General features: G+C 46.8%; 3 protein-coding genes across 5 annotated transcripts; 1 reads left to right on the top strand and 2 right to left on the bottom strand.

Moving 5' to 3' along the window:
* Positions 1-2,191: 2,191 nt before the first annotated feature.
* Positions 2,192-18,639, bottom strand: LOC111067459 (protein draper). Of its 3 annotated transcripts, XM_022356509.2 has the most exons (12): positions 17,975-18,639; positions 10,194-10,335; positions 9,972-10,135; positions 9,784-9,909; positions 6,020-6,266; positions 4,918-5,957; positions 4,380-4,586; positions 3,813-4,313; positions 3,423-3,728; positions 3,200-3,346; positions 3,070-3,102; positions 2,192-2,925 (listed from the first exon to the last, which is right to left on the bottom strand). In XM_022356509.2, the coding sequence occupies exons 2-12, from the start codon at positions 10,298-10,300 to the stop codon at positions 2,675-2,677; spliced, it is 3,129 nt and encodes a 1,042-aa protein (XP_022212201.2). In that variant the 5' UTR covers positions 10,301-10,335; positions 17,975-18,639; the 3' UTR covers positions 2,192-2,674. The 3 variants fall into 3 exon arrangements, with proteins under 3 accessions (XP_022212201.2, XP_022212203.2, XP_022212204.2); XM_022356511.2 differs by lacking the exon at positions 3,070-3,102; XM_022356512.2 differs by lacking the exons at positions 4,918-5,957; positions 6,020-6,266 and having other exon boundaries at positions 4,380-4,529.
* On the bottom strand, positions 6,893-9,714 carry LOC111067461. Its single transcript, XM_022356513.2, has one exon. It carries the CDS (start codon positions 9,443-9,445, stop codon positions 7,064-7,066), a length of 2,382 nt encoding a protein of 793 aa, XP_022212205.2. The 5' UTR covers positions 9,446-9,714; the 3' UTR covers positions 6,893-7,063.
* LOC111067462 lies at positions 10,508-11,623 on the top strand. Its single transcript, XM_022356515.2, has 2 exons — positions 10,508-10,773; positions 10,853-11,623. Exons 1-2 carry the CDS (start codon positions 10,556-10,558, stop codon positions 11,595-11,597), a joined length of 963 nt encoding a protein of 320 aa, XP_022212207.2. The 5' UTR covers positions 10,508-10,555; the 3' UTR covers positions 11,598-11,623.
* Positions 18,640-18,677: the final 38 nt, after the last annotated feature.

The raw sequence follows: 18,677 nt of genomic DNA, 5'->3' as shown, positions 1-18,677 counted from the left end.
ATTTTAATAATATTGGTAGTAAAAAAAAAAATGGCTGGAGTCTCTTGGTCACGAAAAGACATCCCATGACCGGATCGGTGTACAGAGAAACACAGTATTAATGAATTGGGCAGCCAAAAGTTCGGGACGCTATGTCTCGACCAAATGAGCACAGATCGGGCCCAGGATGGTGAGGATCCAGTATGTTGATAGGCATCATTTCTGAAAATCCCTCGATCACGAGAAGGCGAGGGCAGCACTCTGGCGCCCCCAGAATGATCGGTAATTTCTCGAACTAATCTAATTTAGTTCCAGCTGTGGCCGTCGATCTAAGGTGAGTCGCCACCCAAGAAATCTAGTTCAATAAATCGCCGGTGATCAAAGGGTGGGCGCCACCTGCTATGGCTACCTGTGATTAAAAAATATCGCTGATAGCTCTAATCACGGCCACTAACCATACAGTATAGATACTTTAAGGGGGTCAAACAAAATATTAAAATTTATGAAAAATGTAAAAATTTAGGAAAAAAACAAAAACAAAAATGTAAAAATTTAGGAAATATGTAGAAAAAATGTAAAAATGTAATAGAAATGTAAAATTGTAATAAAAATTAAAAAAGAAACAAAAAAATGGTTTTATTGCTCATTGACAAAAGCTGACTGATATGAAACGAAAAATTATAACTGCTCAATGACAAAAGCTGACTGATATGAAACGAAAATACTAATTGCTCGCTGACAAAAGCTGACTGATATGAAACGAAAAATTATAATTGCTTACTGACAAAAGCTGACTGATATGAAACGAAAAAATTATAATTGCTCGCTGACAAAAGCTGACTAATATGAAAGGAAAAAAATTGTAAATGCTCGCTGACAAAAGCTGGCTGATATGAAACGAAAATTAGAATTGCTCGCTGACAAAAGCTGACTGATATTAAACCAAAAATTGTAAATGCTCTCTGACAAAAGCTGATTAATATGAAACGAAAAATTCTAATTGCTCGCTGACAAAAGCAGACTGATATTAAACAAAAAAATTATAAAAAAAAATTATAATTGCTCGCTGACAAAAGCTGACTGATATGAAAGAAAAAAATTGTAAATGCTCGCTGACAAAAGCTGACTGATATGAAAAAAAAAAATTGTAAATGCTCGCTGACAAAAGCTGGCTGATATGAAACGAAATATTAGAATTGCTCGCTGACAAAAGCTGACTGATATTAAACCAAAAATTGTAAATGCTCTCTGACAAAAGCTAACTGATATAAAAAATTGTAATTGCTCGCTGACAAAAGCTGACATAAAGTGAAAAATGTAAAAACTAGAATGCAATTAGCTAAAAGCAATGCGTAGAATTTTTATTGTTTACAAATTGAACAATTCCACCGAAAATTACGCGTTTTAAAGAGTTTTTCGCTTCCGTTTTTTCTGCCGTTATAGAGTAGAATGCCGGCTGCTGCTAGCACACCGAGAAGTGAATGTTCTGAATGCTCCAAATCAGAATTCAAGACGACATAGCCACAATACCCTGCCGCTAAACTCCAAAGCGACAATTGACGAACGTACTATCACCTGGGACCGTACTTTGAAACCTCAGCTGCGCCATTTTCGTTGTATGAACTGTATATCTACATACATATACATATACTGTATGGTTAGTGTCAAGGCTCAGCCTGAAAGTCCACTTCTACACACATATACATACATACATCTACATACATATGTACCTATAAACATAGCTGAGACAAAGAAATGAAATTAACGCTAAAATATGTTAAAATATTCATACTTCTTTTATTTTATATCTTCGCCTTCCTAAGACCGATTATGTATGTATATGAACAACATTCATTCTTTCAACTCTTTTAAGTTAAAAGATGCATTTTGATTTGGATTACAACATGAACAAAATTTGATGTATTTTTAAAACTTCCAATATTTGAGCTACGTGTAAATATTCGATCTAAAAAATCCATCAAACAGAGCTAATTACAATTTTGGCCAATCGTTTTCATATTACAGATATTACAATCAAGATAGAATGCTCTACCAATGTTTTCAACACTTCGCTGCGAATTCAGTTCTACAAATATGTGGCTTATTAAAAATATAAATACCGTATGCTTAACATGCTATTGATATCAATTTGTATATGCGCATTGCTCGCATTGCTCGTATTTAAAATTATTGCAACCTTCGATATGGGGGGGGGGGCGCAGCTTCTCTTGGAGACGCAGACAGTGTCCAACGCACAATCGTTTCTTAACAGGAAGAGGTGTATAGGTACTTATTTGAATACGTATTCACTTAGGGTATAAGTATAAGTCGTTTATATAATGAATCGAATGAGCATAATGAGCAAAAGTGTATGTATAAAACGAAAGACATTTACAAAAGTTAGGCCGACACGCTGTGTCGCTCCTGAACAACAATTTACAATTAAAATTGAGCATACACATCCCTACTCCTACGACATATTCTGAACGAATTGACGAACAATGAAACAATTATACACACATACTCGTATATCGAATGCAAGACGCCCATTCTACAAGGGGACAGACACAGTACACAGCTAAAATGCTATCAAATAAATAAGGCTAAAATGCAGACACTTGAAAATATCATGGTTCGCAGCAGTTGCAACTTAAAGCATATCCCATTCCACGTGACGTGTGGTGTGGTGTATTGCTTATTTGCGGAACTCTGGACTAGAGCTGGGCGAAGCAGTCGACACATTGTCGATGTTGGTGTTGTCGAAGCTCTCGTGCTGCGGTTCTGGCTCTGTGGGTGGCTCTGGCTTTGTCAGCAGCACGGTCATGTTCTTCAGATTGTTGGGTTTCTCCTCATCGTGGTTGATGTTCAGCATGGTGTCGTTCATGCGATGATAGTGGGGCTTCTGCGATGTGCTTGGTCGAGAGTAGTCCAGATGATCGTATTCCCCTATGAAAAGTGTAAAAAAAAGGATTTGTTTTAGTAATCAATTTCTGGATAAGTACTTTCGGTCACATTGGACAATGGACAGGAGTGAAAATGGGCCAGACAAAGCACTAAAATACACAGCATCGATGCCTAACTATTGCTTACCCTCTGGAAACAAAATCTTGCTATAAATTTTCACTGATTTTGGCCAAAATGTGTGCAAATGTGGGGAACACATAATTAGTTGAAATAAAGTCGAGCAAAGAATTGTGGAAAGAATTGTCTGAGAACGTACCGGGATCTTTGTAGCCCTCCTTGTGCTTGATCTCATCGTAGACATGCTCCTCCTTCAGGGAATCGTTGTAGACGTTCGGGTTGGTTAGGTCCGCGTTCAGGTTCTTGTTCAGCAGATCGTGGTTATAGTTGATCGAGTAGCTTCCCACTGTGGATGGGCACATGAAATCGTTAGCCACCAGCCACCAGTCACCAGAGAAATCGATCCATCCGATCGCACTTACCTCTGCCACTGGCATTGGAGTCGTCACCGCCGTATTCGGTGCTCAGCACGCTCCTCTGGTCAAAGTTGTTCATCTTTCGCGCATTGTTCTGCAGCAGGCGCGTCTCTGCCTGCATGCCGTACACGGGATTATCAAAGTTGTGGTTGCTGGGCGGCCAGGTGGTTGCCGACTCGTGCGTGTAGTGCACGTGAGCAATCTCCGTTTTCAGATTGGACACCCTCCTTCGGTAGTACAAGAAGACGGCAAATATAATGCAGGCGAAGAGCGTGAGTAGCACCAGGGTGAGGGCAATGCTCGCACGACCCGCTGATGGAACACATGGAAGATAAGATACAGAGATTCATAGGATTAATGGGCATGGTATATCGACACAATTGAAGGAGAACTCACATTCATCGCTGGCCTCGGCAATGCGCTGGGATGCAATCAGCTCGTCGCAGTTGTCGCCCGTGTAGCCGCTGCGGCAGACGCACCCGTTCGCCGCATGGCACTGGAAATTAGCCGACGGACAGGCACAGGCGTTCATGCAGTGCTCGCCGTAGAAGCCCTCTGGGCACACCTCATCGCAGCGGGTGCCGGTCCAGCCGGTCTCGCAGATGCACATGCCGTCGTTCTTGCGACAGACCTTGTGGTGCAGGCAGCGGCACCGCTGGGCACACCCCTGGCCGTACGTGTCTGTGGGACAGGATTCGTTGCAGTTGGCCCCCGTCCAGCCGGGCAGGCACTGGCACTGCCCACTCACGTGGTTGCACTCGCCTCCGTGCTCGCAGTTGCACTTGAGCTTGCAGCCGGGGCCATAGAGTCCGGCGGGACACGGATGCTCGCAAGTGATGCCCAGATATCCAGTGCGGCAGAGGATCTCGCCCGTGATGTGGTCGCAGCTCTTGTTACCTAGGCCAGGGGAGCAAGGGGGAGTATTAGTGGTTGGATGATTCACTTCGAAGCGACACGACTTACCATGCAATATCTCTGGGCAACGCTCCTTGCACTCCATGCCATAGAATCCAGCCGGACAGGGTTCGCTGCAGTCGACGCCGGTCCAGCCGGGCGAGCAGATGCAGTTGCCATTGTCCGGGTCGCAGGACGAATTGTTCAAGCATCTGCAAACTTTATCACAATTTTCACCATAGTAACCGGTCGGACAGTTGGTCTCGCAATGAACGCCTTGGGTGTCGGGTTGGGACAACAGGACGACAAAAAATAAACCAGAAACGAAAACAGAAACAGAAACACACGAGTGCAGGAGAACCAGAAAAAGCTAATTAGAATTTGTAAAACCAAACGACATGCATGCAAAAATGAGGATAGAGAATAGATGCAGGATAGAGAATAGATGCGATGGATGTGTGCAATTGGTTAGTGCTATGATCTATCTGTTAGACGGGGGCCATCGGCAGCTGTTTTCTTTATTGATTCATGAATGACCTGAGGTGAGGTGAGTTGAGTTGAGGTGAGGGAAGGCGTGGAAAGGTGAATGGCATCCCGAATAGTGTACCTCCCCAATCCTGCTTGCAGATGCAACGCCCGTTGGTGGCATCGCAGGCCAGGCTGTTGTGCAGATCGCACTGGCACTTCTGACTGCATTCGTGGCCGAATTTGCCGGCATCGCACTTCCGCTCGCACCGTTCGCCCGTCCAGCCGGCCGCACAGGTGCAGCTGCCGTTCTGCGGATTGCACGCGGCATTGTTGTGGCAGTCGCACACGGCGCGACAGTCCTGCCCAAAGTGATTCAGATCGCATGGACGGTCGCACTTGATGTTCTTCCAGCCGGCGGTGCACAGGCACTGGCCCGTCTCCGGCACACACTTGGCTCCGTTCTGGCAGTCGCAGCGCAGGGCGCAGTCCTGTCCGAAGGTTCCTGGCGCGCAGCTCTCCTCGCATGTGGGTCCCTGGAAGCCGGCAGCGCACAGACACGCCCCAGTGACCGCGGAGCACTTGGCTCCGTTCTTGCAGTTGCACGTCTGCTCGCAGTTGATGCCGTAGCGCAGGAAGGTGCAGGGGCGCGTGCACTGGGCGCTGCTCCAGCCAATGCTGCACTGACAGCGGCCTGTCTCCGGGTGGCACAGCTCCGTGTGCTCCATGTCGCACTCGCACGTCTGGTTGCAGTCCGGCCCGAACTTGTCCGGCTCGCAGATGCGCTCCTCGCACCGATCCCCGCGCCAGCCCGCATTGCAGATGCAGGCGCCGGTGGCCCGGTCACAGGTGGCGTCGTTCTCGCAACTGCAGTTCTGGGTGCAGTTCAGGCCGAAGGTGTTCAGGGGGCACTCGTCGAAGCAGCGCTCCCCCAGGTAGCCGGCCGGACACTCGCACTTTCCGCTGATGTGGTGGCACGGGGCTCCCTTGTAGCATTCGCAGGAGAGCTCGCAGCCCGGGCCGTAGCTGCCCAGGGGACACTTGTTGGCGCACACATCACCCGTCCATCCCGGATTGCAGATGCAGGCGCCGCTCTCCGGCTCACACTTGCCGTCGTTCTGGCAGGGACAGTCCTGCTGGCACTGTGCGCCGTGCTTTCCGTCCGGACAGCGCATATCACATCTGATTGGAAGGGCAGATTAGTATGTGGATCTCATCGCGGTTTGGTTTCTCTGGCCACTTACAGGGGACCCGTGAAGCCGGGCGCGCAGGAGCACTCGCCCGAGACGTGGTGGCACTTGCCACCGTTCTCGCAGCGGCACACCTCGAAGCAGTCGGCGCCGAAGTGTCCCTCCGGACACTTATCGGCACACCTGGCGCCCGTATAGCCCTTGGCGCACTCGCACTCCCCGCTGAAGGGCTCGCAGAGGGCGTTGTTCAGGCAGTCGCACTGCATCGAGCAGTTCCGTCCGTACAAGCCAGGCGGACAATCTGGCGTGCAAAAAGGTTATAGACAAACTGGATTAGCAGCGACTCTCTCTCTCTCTCTCTTTTGTACAGGACTTGGGACACGTTAGGCGGGGTGTTTCGACAGTTAGTGGCGGCTTTCGATTGCTCTAGATCTTTGCTTTGCTTTGCTTTGCTGGCGACTAAGCCACGCCACGCCCCGGAGTACTCCTCCCGAAGCGTGTCGTGTGTGAGTAGAATTAGATCCAATAGATCCTGCGGGGGAGACTGCGTGCATGCGTGCGTGTGTGTGTGTGTGGGGTGGGGTAGGTTGTTTGTGAGAAAGGGTTGTGTGTGTGTGCTCTTGGTTAGACTAAAGATTTCAACTCCGAAAAAAGAGAAAATCCAAGTAAAACTACATACAATACAAGCTACAAAGCACATGCAACACAATATATATCTACACACGTAAGCAGATACGTGGACTTAGAGTAAGGCAAGACCAAATGGACTATGGCTATACAGCGGTGGTGCATATCATCGGCAGGCCGATGCAGGCATACCCTTGCAGAGGTTGGAACACAGTCAATGCCAGCCACAGTTCCCTCTCTCTTTGCCACATTGCAAAACGAGTGTATCCATTCGCTTATGGGAAATTAACGAATCTCATATCCGAATTTGAACATGCTTTAATGGTCCCACAATGGATACCAAACGTTAAACGTTTGGGTGTTCTGTGAATCTCCTCCTAACGACTTTAGATTTGGATCAAATCGAACTAACAAATAACAAAAAATCCCTAGATAACATATCCCTAGGATGGTGGATGAGATCAGATCAGATCAGCGTTGTTCCCTGCGGCTCTTGAAGTAGTAGTAGCGATTGCCAATGCCCTGGTGGTGGATGTGCTCCCGGAACTGCTCCAGATCGAAGCTGTTCGGATCGAAGTAAAAGGGACCCTTATCGGACACTGAGCTGTGGCTGGACACGGAGGGCTCTGGCACTTGGTGGGCTGAGAGTTTAGTTTTGATGCCCAACTCGGCCCAAATGTCGTACTCTGGCTCCTCCTTTTCCTCCGCCAGGGATCTCATGCTGGTCTCGCTGGGTGTGCTGGCCAGAGGGGGACGCACCTTGAGGCACTCAGCCTGGCGTTGTCTCTCGCCCTCGAGCTTCTGCACCAGCGGGTGCTTGATGCTCTTGAAGTGCTCCTGTATGTCCTGCTCCGTTTTGGTCTCGTCCCCGATGTACGAGTGATCCGTCTGGAAGGCGTTGCGCCTCACTATAATGGATGCCTCAAACTCCTCGTCGCTGTCCATGTCGCAGCCGCGACAGTCAAAGTGCGTGACCCTCTGGTTGCGCTCCAGGGCGCAGACAAGTCTCCGGCCCACGGTGCTGTTCATCGGTATGGCCGCCAGATCCAGTCGCCGCAGTGGCGGATGGTTGCGCAGCAAGTAGCCCAGACTATCCGCCACCACCTCCTTGCGGGCCGTAATGGCCGAAACGTTGAGCTCCTCCACATGGTCGGTGCCCACGATGTAGTGGACAAGCGTCGACAGCGCCTTGTCACTCATGCGATTGTGGGCCAGGCCCAGGTACTGCAGGTGCATCGCCCCCGCATCCTGGTGGTGCTGCATCAGGGCAGCGCCAATGGCCGAGGCTGCGTTCAGGTCCAGCTGATTGTACTCCAGCTCCAGGGCCTTCAGCATGGTCTCGCGCTTCAGCAGGGAGCCCAAGGTGGCGCCACAGTCGTCTGACATCTGGTCGTAGCCAAAGTCAACCACTTCCAATGCCTTCAGGTCCCTGAGGCCACCGCACAGGGCGTGCAGCTTGAGCTGGTCCATGCGGCTGTTGCGCAGGCGGAAGATCTGCAGCTTGTCGAGTGCCTGGAGACCCCTGGCCAGCCGCAACATGTCCTCCAGGGAGAAGCGCAGGTGCCGCCTGTGGAACTCGCGCCCCATGTGCGGCCCCAGGAACTCGAGGGTGAGCGAGACGAGATTATCGAAGAAGCGCACAAAACTCAGGTCCACATGGTGGCAGTACTCCGAGGGGTAGTCGAAGCGCTTGATGCGTGCCAGCAGCTTCTGCTTGTTGCGATTGTCGACAATCTTCTCCTCTTCGTCCTCCTTCTCAGCCTCCACCTTCATGTTGAAGACGCCCATGACCGTCTTGCGGCTCTTGCGGCTCTTCTTCAGCGGCTCCTCAACGGGTTTCTGACGCATCAGGGTGCGACGGTGCTGCCGCTGCTCGTGCTGCTCCCTCTTGGCGGCCTGCATGTCACGCAGCTGCTGGCGCACGGCGTTGCGTGCAGCACGCCCCACGCGTTTATCCTCCTGGATGCCTTCCACAAGGTACGCCCCTTCGTCGGCCTGTCCGGCTGCCGCTCCCGACTGCTCCTGATCGGTGCTTTCCAATTCATTGAAAATTATCTTCGCCTGCTTGGGCTTGGTGTGCGACGACTTCTGCTCCAGTTGTGGCTGCTGCTGGGGCTGCTCCATTGCAGACTGCTCCTCGGAGCACTCCTCCTCCTGCTCATCCGGAAACTCGGATGAGGTGTTGCGCTCATCGCTGGAAATGATCAGCTCCTCAGACTCCTCCGAAGTGACGTCCGGCTCTGAGTCGCTGCTCTGCATCTGAGGCTGGAAGCTCTCCTCCGTGCGGGACTGCAGATGGCGGATGTCCATGGTGCGGACATGCTCCCGCACGAGTCCCGCCAGCTCGGCCATCTCGCGCTCCGGCCAGAATGCCGCCGGACAGGACTCCACCATCTCCACGTACTTGATGCTGATCCCCTTGCCCCGCCAGTCGTACTCCGCGAGCTTCTTCAGCGCCAGCGACTTGTCGGAGCTCTTGGCCAGCACCACGCGCCGCCAATACCGCAAATCCTCCACAAAGTAGCACTCCCGCAGCGGCAGGTCCACGTCAATGGAGTCGTAGTGGATGCGCAGCTTCAGCGGATCCTCCTGCACGGGCAATGCAATGTGCAGAGTGCCTTGGTTCTTGGCCAGCGCCCGCACACACAGATCCGCCAAGGTGCCCAGCCGTTCGTGCTCGATGAAGGCCTCTGGGTAGATCTCACGATGCAGCTCGCTGACCAGCCGCCGGGTGCCCATCGATGGGCGGTACAGCTCATACTCGTCCAGCAGCGCCGGATCGTTGGGTATGCCGAATGTGGTGGTGCTGATGGGCGGCATGCCCTCCCGATCCTCATCCTCCTGTGTATTCATTTTGTGTGCGTGTCCTATCTTTGTCCCTGTCCCTTTTCTTGGTGTTTTTCTATGCTCCTATTTATGTATATTTCCTTGTCCCCCTGTTGTGGCATTTACAGTTAGTATTCGGATGATATGTATCTCATGGCTAGCCCCGTATCTGTATCTGTATCTGTTGTATCGGTTCCTGTCAGAGCACTCTGCAAGGGCTTTCATTTAGGCAAAGGACATCCCCCCCAAGGCGTTTCATTGTACAGATTTCGACACACAAAAAAAGCAACACAAAAATAGGAAAAGGTTAATTGGGTTGGAGAGTTGTGGGGGGGGGGGAAAGATTAATCAAAGGTTCAACGAACTTATATCACAGGCAGGGCCGCCATAGCCATGATCGCACTTGCACTTATCCGGGGCAATGCATCTGCCGTGCTCGCAGTGGTCCGTGCAGTGGGCCACGCACTCCCCGCCGCTGGACACGTAGCCATCTGAAAAATATTGGAAATTAGCCAAAGATTCGGGAGGGGTGGGGCAGGCAAAGAGAAAGTACCGCAACAGTCGCGCACAATGCGATTCTTCATGATGGTCTTGGTCTTCTTGACAACACGCTCCTTGATGCGATACGTGGAGCAGCGTGGTGGTATGGTGAGGCACCAATTGGAGCCACGCTCCTGGTACGACTGCAGTTCCGTGTAGACCACTTCAACGGGATAGCTGTTGGGCATGGGAATGGATATTAAAAGTCTGTGGATGGATTAGGATGACTACTCACCTCTCACGGCGCTTGCATATATTGGGACCATCCAATTCTGTGAGCTCCGAGTGCACCAGGAGTGCCATTTGGGTCAACAGCCATCCAAAGAGGATTCTTCGCTGCATGGTGGAGGGTTCTTCTGCCGCCTACTGATGCACAACTGCAAGTGAAAAGGGGAGAAACGAGAAAAAGGGTTAGCAAAGAAGGCTCTGATTTATCGTTTGGAATCCTAGAGATATCAGCTCAGATATTGAAAGCAGCTCGAATAAAAAGTAATACGAAAATAAATTTCTTGGGAAAAGCAGTAGGAAAATTCATTTATAAAAGACAATTTTCCACACAGGTTCCAAAAGCAGAAACAGAAACAGAAGAAGCCATCGATGAGCAATTCACGTTCCCCATTCACCCGTACACAGGGTACATTCGGATACCTGGGATCCTTCAACTTGAATGACCAGGGCGATTCCGGTTCCGATTCCGGTTCCCCCGACAAGAATGGACTCAATGCGATGCCCTTCCTAAATAATATCCGCACCAGTCCGCTGCTGTCCCGCACAATGGGTCGCACCGTCTTTCCCCCGATGGGCGATTCAGATGGGTGAGTGGCAAGATAAGAGAGTACTCCCCCCCCACCACACACACACAAACATAACAGTGACTCTTCTGCCGCACTGTAGGTTCAATGCTGTGCCACAAATTGCGGCGATGGGAAGCCAGCAGCCCATGGGCAGCACCCAGTGGACAGGAGGAGCCAGAGCCATGGCCAGCAATTACTACGACCGTCGCTACGAGGGGCCCTACGAGGAGCACTACGAGGGGGCCTACTCGATGCCCAACGAGATGGAACAGGAGCCCTGCTCCTGTCAGAGCCAGAGCCCCAGTTCGTGCCAGAGCCCCAGTTCGGGGCCGAGCCAGCAGGACTTCAGTTCGGCAGACCATAACGAAACGGACTCGGAAACGGAGGAGCTCTGCAGCCGCCGACCCGACACAGTCTCCCGTGGGGAACTTGCCACTGGTCTGCTGCTGTCCAAATTGAAGCCGGAGCGTCGTGAGCGTTTGGTGGCATCGTACAAACGCTGGACGGAGACGGCTGTGGTCAGGGCCATGCTGCTGGTGCTGCAGCTGCTGGGCCACGTGCTGCTCTGGCTGACCACGAAGACCGTGGGCCTCACAGAAGTCGTCGGCTCGGTGCGCCTCCGGCTGGGGAACAGCAAGTTTAAGCTGCGCAACACCCAGCGCCATTTGCTGTGGCGCATGGCCAATGCCCGGGGCCATGAGACTCTCGTCTTTCTCACTGTGGCCCTGACCACGCCCTGGCTGTTCTGTCTCAGCCTCCTCGGCTTCACGTTGTCCATGATGGTGCTACTGAAGAAAACCGTCGAGGAGCTGATATTTCAGATACGTCTGCGACTTTTAATTTAGAGGTGGAGCAGAGCAATACACTGAAACAGATAAAGACAAAGACACACCCGACGACACTCTACACCCCACCCCCTCTGAGGTATTTGCAGTTTTAACATTTGGGCATCTATTTTCGTTGTTGCCGAATTTCGCCGCATGGCATCTCCTCTCCCTATTTGGCCGCAACGAGAATAAATGCCGGAATATTCAAAATTCTCAGTCTACTCCCACAACAGAGAGAGATAGAGAGAGAGAGAGTGGAATGAGCAGCTCCTCCATTGGCACACGAACAGACGGAACACAAGATTTCCATTCCAAATCGATCAGATATATATCGTATATATAATATATATGTTTTATTGCAATCCATTCGGCTTGGGTTGGTTCTTTAGCAGCCACGACGGGACGACTTCTCATCCCGCGGCCTGTGATTGCATTTATTATTATTATTATTTTGCTGTATATTTATTTTGCAATTTATTCAATGATAAATGGAGGAGAACTTTCAGCAGCAGTAGCAGCAGCAGCAGCAAAAACATTTCCGTTGAAACAGCGATTGTGGCAGCTGTGGTGTGGGGCCTTTGTTGCCCCCAAAGTTGCAGAAGCAACAGCAACAACAACCAATGAATCATTAAATTTGCACTCTGTTTATGTTGATTCAGTGATCATTCAGCAAGTGGCCACTGGCAAGTGGCATCCTTATCCACAGACACAAAACAACACAGAACACAGAAGCCTCATCATCCAGAGCAGTATTCACGTTCAGGGGCAATCCGTTGGCTGTTGGATGCCTCCGATTTCAATCCCTTGGCTTGGCACACGAGCAACCCGAGCAATCCGACGTGTAAACAGGGTCAAGTCTACACCTGTGTGAAAGGGTGCCAAGGGACCACTGCCTGGGATTCAATTACCGAATAGATTGCATAAGATTCGATCCGGAAATACTCGTATATAGAGAGAGAGAGCCATCCCTTTCGCCCAGTTATGAATCTCCCATGCGTGATTACAGTCTGTTGTTACATGAAGCATGCCCCAACAATGTCATTTGTTGATTTGTGGAAAATACCTGCACTTAGAGCTCTACCTCCCATTGTGCTCCCATTTCTCCATTTTATAATATAGTTTTTAATTATAATTATTGGCTTGTGGCAGGCAAAGACGTCACTGGAGCCGCAGCTAAGGGGATAGGAGGGGCATACACTGCAAATCTGATTCATTTAATCGCCAAGTAAGCCACATGTGTGGAACTTCCCGCCAGTCTGCAATTCTACTATTCTGGTCATTAACTAGTACACTCAGAAAAAGAAACACACCCATAGGAAATTAAATAGAGTTCACTTTGATTTAAATATAAAATAAAATAAACACATTAAAAATGTATAAAATATTAAATATATTTAAATTAAATATTAAATATTAAATAAATTTAAATAAAATATTAAATATTTAATGTATATAGATCAAATATTTTCATATTCATTGCAAAATGTAAGTGAAAACACTTTTTTTGCTCTTGGTACACATTTTTAAATTTAAGTGTAAGTATGGTATTCTCAGTGATTTTTTTCTCTGGGTGGAGTTGAAACATCAACAAGCATCAGTTTGTTCATTGTTAAGGCTGTCATTAGCCCAGAAATAGCGTGTGCTATTGCCACTGCCAAGTGGCGCCACAAACAAAGGGACTACCTGTGGTGGGGCAGCACGAGCACGGGTCAAAATGTTATAAAAAATTCAATTATGGCAAAAAAACAACGGAATTTTGATGGATACAATAGCTGCCTACTTGTAGCTCCATATTAATAATATATATCCCAAATTAATTTGTATTTCACAATTTGTATTATACTAATTAGAATTAGAATAATAATTAATAATTAGAATAACAAAAGAAAAACTACTCAAATCACTACAAAACCCCCCAAGTCTCTATGACTGTTTTTTGCAGCAAAAAAGTTCTGTTTAAAAATTCATAATACGTTCATAAATTAAATGATTACTCGTACACAATCCCCTTGAGTACATAAAGATAATCTTTTGAAAACCCTTGAAATCCACAGGTCAGAGATAATCAGCAAGCGATTCGACTCTTCCTTCCTGCCGGACCACAGCTACAACAGAGACTACTTACTACTAAAGATAGCTGGCAGGAGATAAGAACTCATAATCGTTATAGTAAATTTACAAATGTTCCCATTTCTTGATGACTAATTCAACTTTAGCCCCTCATGTGCGAGTGGAAACAAATAAATGGACAAATTGTTGGATGGGAGGAGATGGGAGGATGTGTAATCCGGTCATGGACTCGAGAGTTGACTAGAATATATAAAATAATAGTAATAGAGCTTCTCTCGGGGTAAATGCGAGTACTGTAATTGGCTTCAACAGAACAGCAAACGGAGGGTGGACATACTCGCATAAGAGTTTACTGATGTATCAGCTAGGGTAGATAGATAATCTACTACACCACTTTCGAGTGCACAGATGCGAGATTATTAATACTTTTATCTCCTAGAAGATAAGCAAAATAATCCCTAAGATCATTTTACATTTCAGCTCGAATATGATTCAATAGATTGTTCAGTTTCCTTTCCACTTTTTCGCATTAATGCGATATGCATTCGTTTTCCGCATATATTATGAAAGTGAGAGAATTCTTTATTAGGAAAAAAAACAAGTTTATATTTGCCATTTTATTTATTTGTTTGAACAATCAGTGAGATTATGTGAGGCAAATGAAAATGTCGTGAGTGACTCACGCGAATCTCGTCGGCTAGACGCTTAGAGAAAAACTATCTGTAGGTATTTATGTGTATCTGTATCTGAGACATATGTACAGAGAGAGAGGGAGAGAGAGAGAAAGGGAGAGGTGTGTGTTTAATTTTTCAATGGAAAAACGTGTTTGTTAATATCTGCTACATTGACTATTCAATTCATTCATCGATTCATTATGGACAGCATCTGGTTGCCATGATTCATTACGCACTCCTACTAGTATCTCCGTTACATTCGTTCATTCATTCGTTCAGTCATCCAATTGTTGATTACGAATAAAGTTCGATTACTGAGGGAGGTACTAAATACATACATATGTATATGTATTTACATATGAACTGTTGCATGTGAGACTCTTGGGTTGCCTGCATTGCCATTTCACTCCTCTGTTGACTTGCCCTCGCCGCAGTCTCTTCCCTTCTTTTCGATTGCACAAACACAGATAAGACGATTCCAAAAATTAATGAATCACTGGGAATGATTGCTGATCGGGTACTTATAACCGATAGCCGATAGATGGAAAACTGATAAGTGAAACATCTATTTTATATGTCCAGTAAAATCTAATCGCTGGTAAACATCTAATAACGTTGCCACTCTGTCTGTTCCTAAGCTTTCCTACTTTCTATAACACTTATGGATGTGACTAATCCCCTTGAAGTGGAGGACCCCACAACCCCTTTCTGTGGAGGAGCACTTGAGTGCTGCTAGCAGGAAATGTTAAGTTGAGAGAGGAAAAACCCACTAAATTGGTTATATTTTTAGACAACATCAAAAGTGTTCTATCTGTGGGATAATTCTTTCTTTTTTTTCTGCATTCTAAATGATGATTAACGGAGGCAGCACCTTTGGCAAATATTATCATTTACTCCCTTAAATATTTCCTACAAAGAACTAAAGGAGTAAATATGTTATATATGATACATACATATATTTATATCTCAGAGACGTGGTAAGTGCTCACAATCTTGTTGTGTGTGGGTTTGCTTTCTGGATGGAGATGGCAGGGTATCCAACTCTGGTATATACACTACTCTGTACACTCCCTCAATATTGCGCAGTTGATTAAAGCTCAAACAAAGAAGGTTACACTTTATTCTACATATATAAATACATACAAATGAACATATGTATTCTGCACATAGGATACATTTATTATTCCAGCTTCAAGCTGTACTTTGGATGGGGCAATCAAAGTCTTAGGAAAACACAGCTCAATCCCAATCTCAATGTGTAAATCCGCACAGGCAGCACAAATGTTTCATATCCACACTTGTTGGAAATTTAACGCCAAGCCAAGACGCTGATAAAACACATTTGGAAAACCCACACATACACAACAAACACAAACAAATGCAAATAAATAATAATAATAAACAACAAATGTTTTGGCCGCAGAACGTGAGCCAAAGGCTGCTATAAAACCGAAGGAATTTCATTTCAGAGGGTTCCATAATATGGACTTTGCTTACAGAATATTATTCCGAACTTAAATTATAAATAAGTCCCGCTTAATGGAAGCATTTTGAGAGCCATGCGAACTTGACAACTATTCAAAGTTTTGTGTAGCGATGACATCAAAACTTCCCTTATAGATCCAAAGTACAATTTGGAAACAGATGTACAGACAGCCACGTCAGCGGCAGCGGCAGCGACAGTGACAGCCAACAATAATTTCTAGCTGCTTTTTGCCAGCTTTCCAAATTCATTTCGCATACAGACAACACCTCTTCTCTTTACCCATAAATGTAGCCCCGTAGTATTGGCCAATTAGCATGGGGTTCTCACATTTCAAGCCCCAAAGTTTCCTAGATTTATTTGCAACCGCTGTTCAGCAGAACGAACACCCCACAGAGACACACACTAGAACTAGGTGGAACCCACGCCACGCCGTGACAGAAGAGACACCGCCACCACCAGACAGCCATCAAGAATGGCATTTTGCATAATCAGTGCACTGCAACGGTGCAACGCGGCAACTGCAACCTGCAACAATGCGGCGAACGTACAGCCATGTTGGATAATCCATCAGGATAAAGCAAACTGACAATAGAGGCTCCATCCTGTGGGTCCTTCGGTAACTTTTAGAGCGTCACGCTATGTATAAGGGAGCCGACTCCGCACTCCTGTCTCATCTTGCAACACTAGTGCCGCACCCTCCGCAGTCATCAGACCTCCAGAGCATTATCGAATAAAGCTGAGTAATTATGATGACAACAATGTACTGGCGAAGTACGTTGTGTGCCCCTGCACCCACTCTGCATGAAGGTTTGCTCCGGTGGATATCAGACAGACGACACACACGAGCATGGGGAGTGCTCTGTTTAGTGTCGTTTCAGCACATTTCTTACTTTTATGCCCGACCAGAGGGTATTTGAGTTTTGCACAGATGTTTGTCATACAGAAGAGGAAGCATAATTTATCCACTTCAATTTTTTTCCTTGTACTCCTGAAAAATGTTCCTATCTTCCACAGATTTTACGCCTCTTAAAAGATTACTGGGTTTGGGATTAAAAGAGTATCTGCACTTTGGTGTGCTAAAGATATATTTCATACCTTTGAATCTGCTTGTGCTGATTTTTCTGCCGTGCATTGCACTTTTAAGCTCAAGTCCTAAACGGGCGTCATTCACACATGCACATGCACATGAGATCATTATCATAATGATAATGATAATGAACGAATGAATGCTGATGAAGCCTCATTGTCAATGTCGAAAGTTATGAGGATTGGTTAAGGATTGGTGGGGTGGGAAATTAAAAAAAAGTATTGCGTTCAGGCATAGGATCCCTAAGTTTAAAGGGGGATTCCCCTGTGTCGAAACAAAGCCAAGAGCCAAGGAACGATACGACAATCAGCACTCATTCATCTACATGTGTAGACTATATACACAAGCTTATATTTATGTACATACATATGTATTCGCTCTGTATGTTTATATATTTAACAGCAAGCCAGACGCGATTAGATACCGGCCAGCGGATACCGTAGACACCCAGTAAGTACCCTGCCACCCCCCATTGAGATGGATGAAGAGGGATCTGTGTGTGCGTATTCAATCCAATGAATTAATATTTCATTCTAGACCGCAGAAGTGTGCGTTAGTTGGCCTGCAGTACACAACCACACAAAAAGTACATATGCACATACATACATATATGCTGGCAGCGATCCCATTCAATCTACTCGACGGCAGATGCAGCCCCGCTGGAAGCTTCCGCAGATTCTGAAACGCAGAGGATGCGGGCTATGCTATCAGCGTCGGGGGATTTACTACTGTACTGGTTAGAAAGAGATGGCGGTATTCATATTATTGCCAATTTAATGCAAGAAAAAGAAAGAGAGTGGAGTGGGCGAAACCAAAAGCAGAAGAAAGAAAGGCCGAAAACAACAAGAAGAAGGCGCAGAAGAAAGAGAAACCAGAACAGGTTTAACTGTTCTTGGAGTGCTCAAAAGCGCTAATTGACACACACGCACACAATCAAAAGGGCCTTAAACACACTCAAACTCAAAAGGCAAGTGTGGAACTTTCGTAAACCCTATAAATGGCGAATAATGTGTCACATTTCAAGAGCTCCATTTATTTGTTTAACCAAAAGGCACTAAAATTAACTGCTTTTACTTACGTTATTCCTCAACCGCAATTAAGTGGCCGGGGCCTGGCGTGCCTTTGTTCCTCCACTCAAAACAACTGCAGTTCAGGAAAGGAATGCACTCAATTTACACTCAATTAGTTTACACGTTTTGCTTTCGTAGTTTCCAGCGGCCTGGCACTGGCACCTTTCCTTCGCCAAGTGAATATATGTTAAATTGCTTACAACATCTCTTCAATCTGTGCGAATTGTTTTGTTTTGTTTTCTTTTATCCACTACTAACACAGATTTGCACTCAAACTGAAACTCGTTTGGATCATTTATTTTGGCACGAAACTTTCCGCTACACCACTGCTGAATGCTGCAATTATGTACATGTACATATTATGTACTTGCTATGTTCATGTGATCGCCGCTCGAGTACCCCTGACGATTTTGTTTAAAAATAAGTATTTCTACTTATAAACCCAACCCAAAGAATAACAACAACAACACGCACGACACGACGCAGCGCGACGCAGTTCTCGCGTCAATGCACATCAATTTAGTCGCTTAAATCAAGCTTATTCACAGCCCAGCGGAAACTTTTATTTATTTTATTTATGTACGCATACAATTGTACATCAGCACAGCGATTTGCATTAATTTATTAAAAAGTAATTCGCGACGCGATGCGCGCAGCAACCGCTCGTTGAAAAATTTAGAGGTCACTATCGATAGTATCGATATTTTGCTA

Source organism: Drosophila obscura, unplaced genomic scaffold (genome assembly GCF_018151105.1).
Source record: "Drosophila obscura isolate BZ-5 IFL unplaced genomic scaffold, ASM1815110v1 contig_1, whole genome shotgun sequence".
In the NCBI taxonomy this organism is placed as follows: Eukaryota; Metazoa; Arthropoda; class Insecta; order Diptera; family Drosophilidae; genus Drosophila; species Drosophila obscura.
The sequence above is the reverse complement of the archived record's forward strand: the minus strand, read 5'-3'. Positions and strand labels throughout refer to the sequence as shown.

Excerpts from the sequence above, each read along its gene's own strand:
- LOC111067462 (XM_022356515.2), top strand. The coding sequence starts at position 10,556 with ATGAGCAATTCACGTTCCCCATTCACCCGTACACAGGGTACATTCGGA. Across the intron at positions 10,774-10,852 it reads CCGATGGGCGATTCAGATGG|GTTCAATGCTGTGCCACAAA; the intron begins GTGAGTGGCAAG and ends GCCGCACTGTAG.
- LOC111067461 (XM_022356513.2), bottom strand. The coding sequence starts at position 9,445 with ATGAATACACAGGAGGATGAGGATCGGGAGGGCATGCCGCCCATCAGC.
- LOC111067459 (XM_022356509.2), bottom strand. The coding sequence starts at position 10,300 with ATGCAGCGAAGAATCCTCTTTGGATGGCTGTTGACCCAAATGGCACTC. Across the intron at positions 6,267-9,783 it reads CGGCCCTGCCTGTGATATAA|ATTGTCCGCCTGGCTTGTAC; the intron begins GTTCGTTGAACC and ends TTTGCACGCCAG. Across the intron at positions 4,587-4,917 it reads CTGCAAGCAGGATTGGGGAG|GCGTTCATTGCGAGACCAAC; the intron begins GTACACTATTCG and ends CCGACACCCAAG.